The sequence below is a fragment of the Papaver somniferum genome, chromosome 11 (assembly GCF_003573695.1).
Source record: "Papaver somniferum cultivar HN1 chromosome 11, ASM357369v1, whole genome shotgun sequence".
In the NCBI taxonomy this organism is placed as follows: Eukaryota; Viridiplantae; Streptophyta; class Magnoliopsida; order Ranunculales; family Papaveraceae; genus Papaver; species Papaver somniferum.
Window position 1 is genome coordinate 33,524,188 of NC_039368.1, and position 6,622 is coordinate 33,530,809.

General features: G+C 35.0%; 1 protein-coding gene across 1 annotated transcript; it reads left to right on the forward strand.

The window, feature by feature from the left end:
- The first annotated feature begins 4,119 nt into the window (after positions 1-4,119).
- On the forward strand, positions 4,120-6,273 carry LOC113324284. The gene is made up of 7 exons (XM_026572606.1): positions 4,120-4,666; positions 4,807-4,811; positions 4,903-5,117; positions 5,227-5,322; positions 5,412-5,579; positions 5,890-5,983; positions 6,067-6,273. The coding sequence occupies exons 1-7, from the start codon at positions 4,120-4,122 to the stop codon at positions 6,271-6,273; spliced, it is 1,332 nt and encodes a 443-aa protein (XP_026428391.1).
- Positions 6,274-6,622: the final 349 nt, after the last annotated feature.

Below are 6,622 nucleotides of genomic sequence, written 5' to 3' on the forward strand. Positions count from 1 at the left end.
GAATCGACTCAACACGATGGGCTTTCTTGTTAAACCCTTGATGAAATGCAGGTATTGAAATATTTCCAATTGGTGAATAAGTTGAGGTATTAGCATGGTAGTAATAAAGATTAACCTTAACGTCATCGTAGAAAATACCCTCGTTTAAGTTTTCGTTCTTGAATCTGAGATCGAAAGTTATGGTTGGATCTATGATATTGTTGGACGTTCCATATGAAGTTCTGTTGAGAGCTGGAACTTGAAACTTCTCGATCGAAATCGTGGGGACATAATTACGAAACCAAACCCAATTGAGGAAAAAAACGAAACTTATACACATTAAAATTATGAAGGTGTAGCATGCTTGAACTGCACAGCATCCAGCGAGTTCACACCCGAACCCCATCAGTGTTTCTGACTAGCTAAGAATGGTGATCAAGAAAGAACGTCTTATGAAGATATTTTTGATCAATACAACAAAAAATTTTATAGATAGGAAGAAGAAGTACAGAAGAAGCCATGGGGATCCCATTGGGATACAACACCAAAGCAAGAAGAAAAAAGCAGCCTCACCAAACTGCACAATAGAGTGATAATTGCAAACAAGCATACACTGATGGTTGATTAGCTCTGAAAGAGCCTCTACCTACACCACCAATAGAGACGTATATAGATCTAGTGCCTGTTTACTACAAGGGCCCAGTTATAGTGTAGATTTTGGAATGTAATACCTCTGAAAGAAATATTGGAAGAAGTCCAAAATAGCAACAATGACTTAATCTTCCTGATGAGAGTATCCTGCTCGTATTCAACTTCTTGAAAGATACAAGAATTCCTTTGTTTCCACACTCCCCATACAAATGCAAAAGGCGGAAGTTCCCATAATATCAATCCATTCTCATTAAGCCCTTGAGTCCAATAACCTATGAACAAATCAGTTATATTGTTGTTTGATACCCAATCCCGTGAGAATTCACGCATAAAGAACATCCAAACCACATTAATAATAGGTCAGTGCATAAACAGGTGATTGATGGTTTCAACTTCATTTTTACAGAAAACACATCTATTTACCCAAACGTCTTATGAAAATGAATAAGAGGATATACCTATAACTCACACCTAAGGACCCTTTTATAGGTTACCCTGGGATTATGAAACTCAAACAACTCAAATTAGTGAACTACATGATTTGGGAAACAGCCCAAGAAAAGAAACCGACCCTTTTAAGGGTTCCGAAACAAGACCCAAACACTATGCTAGAAGCTGATGTATCTGTGCTTCTGACAATGCAGAGTATATAGTGAGCCTAGTCCTAGTTTGGATTTCTATCCGTAATCAACTAACTGAAGCATCAAAGATCCTAGACCAGAGCCAGTTCAACCACCCACAGCATGGGAAACAAAAAAGACTTGTAAACCAGCACAATTAATTGTCAGCATCATCTGTTGTATAATTTCAATAGCTTAGAAATAATATGATTCAATCAATATTAATCAAAAGGAAACATATAATTTGTCGCTCAACGAAATTAGCTAAGCCGAAAGAAGTAGTGGCACAAGATGCAAAAGAAAAAGTGACTGCACAACGAAATTGCTTAATTATATTACCTTGTAGATTACAAATCAGTTACCGAACAAACCCTTGCATAATAAAAGAAGCAAAATAAAAATCAACATACAAAGAAAAATACATGGAACAAGCTTGAGCGAAATAAAATAAAGATGGACAGAACAAGATTCACTAATCCTGATTAGCCATTTCAATCGGAAGATAGTCTCAACCCCTTCTTCACAGACTTAATACCTTGTGAAAAATTACGTAGGAATTACTCATAGGTCCTAACCAATGTAGTTAATATCGGATATCGGTTCATCTCGGCCGGGACCGATACACTGGTACGATTTTATATCGGGGATATTATCGTTGAAATATCAGTTCTAGATTTAGAGACTATAATTTTATATTAAACATTTCTCCACACATTTTCGGATAAGAAATAATAGATAACATCAATTTTATCAAAAAAACAAAAGAGTAATTTTAGTAGACTTGCTTCGAGAGCTACATGCACCTCTACTATCATCCGGAAGACTTTCTTCGCCAAAATTACCCTTAAACTTTATAGAAAACGACCAATACCGTCTCATATCAGGAAATGTAGGAAAATTTCGTATCGACCGATACAGCCGATATTATCGGACGAATATCGTATCCCCGATATCCTTCTTATCGTATCGTTTTGGGCCGATATCCGAAATATCCCCGATATATCGGCCGATACGGCCGATATTGACTACATTGGTCCTAACCCAGTGGGCTAGTTTAATGGCAGGTCAATTCTTTAAGCCCAGCTCAATGAGGGGTCCAAAAAAAAGTTGTTTACCCTATCTTTTTCCGCACACATGCGAATTTTATTAAAACGAGTTACGATTATTCCTACAATACCCCTCCACCAAATCATACTATATAAATTCAAGATTTAAACATTCCTAAAAAAAAAATCGCAGAGCAGATTTCAGACGAGAGATTTCAGATCTCGTCTGATTTTTTTTTCTCTTTTCGATTGATTCTCTAGGACCTGATGTTCCAGGGTTTGATTCTCAGTATATTTACTCAGGTTAGTTGATTTCATCTTTTATATTATTTTCTTTTTGATTTAGATTAGTTGTTGTTCGATTTTTTTGTTTTTTTTTCATCTACTACTGTTAATAAGCTGATCCGTTGTCTTACAATGAAGATTTTAGGTTTAAGCTTCATATTCTTTCCTCTCGTTAGTTGATTATCACTAATTTGTAATCTTGTGTTATGATGAAGATTTTAGGTTTTGATTTTCTTCTATCTTGATACCATTTAATTAGTTGATTCATCTTAATCTTTCAAGAGTTTTTACTGATTTTAGTTTTGTTGATGATTTGGTATTAAGATTCATCTTTTCTAATTGTTTGTTTTTCTGATTTCTTGTTTTGATTTTTGTTTTTGCATATACAATATGATTCACTGAACATAGTATATTTGTTTTTTTTTGCAGGTTTTATTCTTTGATTTCACTTGGTGAAATTATCATATTTCCAGGTTTGTTATTGTTCTTTTCATTTATTTTTGCCTATTATCTGATAGTGCATCTAGCCTATACTGTTTACTATCAGTTTTAAATAGTATTTTGTCTTCTGTTTTCATTGTTTTGGTTGTGAAATGATAGTGCATATCAGCTATACTCTTTAATTGAAGTTCGGCAGTGTTTTTTTTCCTTCCAGTTTCGTATATAATCTAACAGTCCATATAACCTATACTCTTGTTCATTAGAGGTTATACCATGTGAATATTCTTATGGTGAACATAAGCTATACTCTTTGATAGAAGTGAATATATTTTCTTAATTTGTGTTTTCTTTTTTTTTTCTACGATGCTACAATGCATGTAGCCTATACTCTTGAATATAAAATGATTCCAATAATGGTACAATGAATATACACGACACTACACTGCACAATGCCTGTAGACTCAACAGTGTGTACTCCTGTATTTATCACTGCGACTAAGTTTATGCTTTACTATCTTGTTGATTTATGGGGGTTATACTTTTTCACAGGTTTAATATGTCTACTTCTGGTGATATTCCAAATATTATGTGCTACGCATATGTGTACTTCAAGCACCATTACATTCCTTATCTTGTTACATACGCTTCTACTATTGATGATTTGAAGTTATGCATCTGCAATGAGTGGAGGATGTTGACTCCTATAAATATTGTTATCAATTATATTGATAAGAATTGTGTAAAAGTCCCTGTGCTGGTTGATGTATATCTTCGTGGGCTTGTTGCATTGCACCATTCCCAGAAATCGTCTTACTTTGAGTTGTATGTTGATATTCTTTCTAACGGTGCATCAAGTTCGTCCAATTTTGTTCATGTGGACAAGCAATCAAAACTGATTCAAAGTGCCAGCGAAAGTTATGAAACAGAGGGTAACGAGGTTGTAAAGCCGCTTATTTCCGATGGATGGGATTGTGTGTTTGATGATCCTAATAAGTTATTCCGTGGTGGTGTGGACTCTGTAAGAAACATTCCAAAAATACTGCGTGAAGACTGGGTACAAAGTTAGGAAGGTGAGGAATGATTCATCTAGGTATACAATGAAGTGCAACAAGGCTGGTTGTTCATGGATGATCCATGCAGTTGCTATAGATTCTTCACTTGATGTTTTTAAGATCAAAAAGCATGTTGGACGGCATACATGTGGTGTTGGGTTAAAGTTGAGGAGCCCTCTTTTAACAAAGAAACTTATTAACCACCTTATTCATGATAAGGTGAGGCATAATCCACTTATCAAGACTCGCGAAATTAAAGACTACCTTAAATATGATGTCGGGGTGAATGTAAAGTACCATAGTTCGTATCATGGCTTGGAATTGTCACACCAGAAGCTTTTTGGGAATGACGTTAAGTTGTATACTGATCTGGTTTGGTGGGTGAATACATTGAAGGAAATTAATCCGGGGTCTCATATTGATTTCGACTACAATGATGCGGATAACAGATTCGAGAAGTTGTTTATTTCTTTTGGTGCATGTATTGAAGGATATAAATTGTGTAGGCCAATGATTTTTGTTGATGTAACTTTTTTGACTGGGCCATTCAAAAGAGGTTTGATGGCTACGACTTGTCTTAATGGCGATCAAGGCAAGTTTTCTATACTTTTTTCATTTTGTGCTTCTGACTCTTTTTTTCTCCAAGTAATATCTATATGGTATAGGATCTGTATATTGTTCTTGTTTTTCTTTTTTCATGTTTCTGGTTTTATATTTTTTGGGACAATGTAGCTTATGTATACTGTTTTCTCATTTGTAGGTTTTTATCCTTTAGCATATGCTTTAGTTCCGGGAGAGACTATTGAATATTGACACTGGTTTATGAAGAATCTTGAGAAAGTTGTTGATGGTCGTCCAATCAAATTCTTTTCTGATCGTCACGAAGGTCTTTTACAATATATTCCTGCGGTGTTTCCTAGTTCTCATCACAGTTACTGTTACTACCATATCTTGAACAACCTTCCCATCAAGAAATTTGATGAGAAGTATAATGAGGTTGTGGCCTGTTATAAGAAAGGTACGTATGCACTAACTCCAGCAAGGTACGAAGAAGCACTCAGGGAAATGAAAATCATGGGAAGGCCTTGGGTTGTAAACTATTTACGTAATATTCCCCGGAGCACTGGAGTAGTGCATTTTTCTTGGTTGTAGGTTTGGACAGACATCTTCAAGTGTAGCCGAGTCATTTAATAATTGGATTCGAGATGAAAAGAAGTTGCTTGCCTGCCCCCTTGTGGACACAATCAGGTTTGTACTTCAATCTTTTTATATATTCGAAAATTTGTTTACTTTTCTGATTATTTTTTGGTAATTGTTTTGTTTTGTTTTTTGTTCAGGCGACGCATTATGGAGCTAATGTCAAAGAGGCGCGAAGAAATCCTTTTGATGGACCCTGAAAAACTCACTCCTACTTATCAAGCTTTTCTTGAAGAACATATCCAAATGGGTCGAGTCTGGAATGTTAGTCAGTATGATCACAACATATTCGAAGTTCATTCTCCGAGGTCAGTTTAATGTTTCTTAATTAGTATATAATATATTCAATGTGGCAATAAGATAAACATGGTACACATTATTAGTGCAGAAACCTATACTGTTTGAATACAATTTCAGTAATGACAATAACTTTTGCTTTGTCTAGTCTATTATGCTAGAGTTTACACAAGCATATAATATCCAGTACAAATGCAGATTTTTGACTATGCTCCCACAGTGCAGATAAGCTATAAAGTTCATTAATGCCACTTAATTTTGCTATATATATTTTTTTATTTTTTAGATTTGTCAATTTGCTTATTATTTTCTGCTATGCAGGTCTCACTTTGTTGATCTAGATAGGATGACTTGCACCTGCCAAAGATGGCGTGTGTATGGTTTTCCATGTTCACATGCTACAGCTGCGATATCGGCAAAAGGAGACAGTTACATGGATTATATCCACCCATACTTTAAAGTTTCTACATATTGTGAATTATACTCATTTTCAATCAGACCTATCCCAATTATGACAGGCCCGAGGAGTATACTGAAGAAGACACCATTCTACCTCCTAATCCAAGAGCTCCACCTGGACGACCAAAGGGAATCCGTATAAAAAGTGCACGCGAGCTTAGTAAGAAGTCAGTTACATGCTCCAAGTGTCACAAAAAGACTCACCACAATAAAGCTACTTGCACCTTCATTCCTCCCTACCCATGATATTTTTTTTATTCATCATAACAAAGCCACATGCACCTTCACAATGATCTGTTCGTCATGTTTTTTGTAAGACGACTTTTATATAAAGATATTTTTACAGTTTCGATACACGCTTCAGTTAGGCAATATATACTCTTCATTGAGGCGATATTATTTTTTTATGCAGATATCATATTATTTCTTTCAATGTTTTAGAGTTTATTTTTCATTTTTGAACATAATCTAAAAGTGCATGAAACCTTTACTCTTGTTTAAAATGAGTATAAGAAATATATACTTAGTGATACGTATTGATCTCTTTACCTTGGAAGCTATTATTATAGAGGCGGAATTCAGAATAATAATAGAT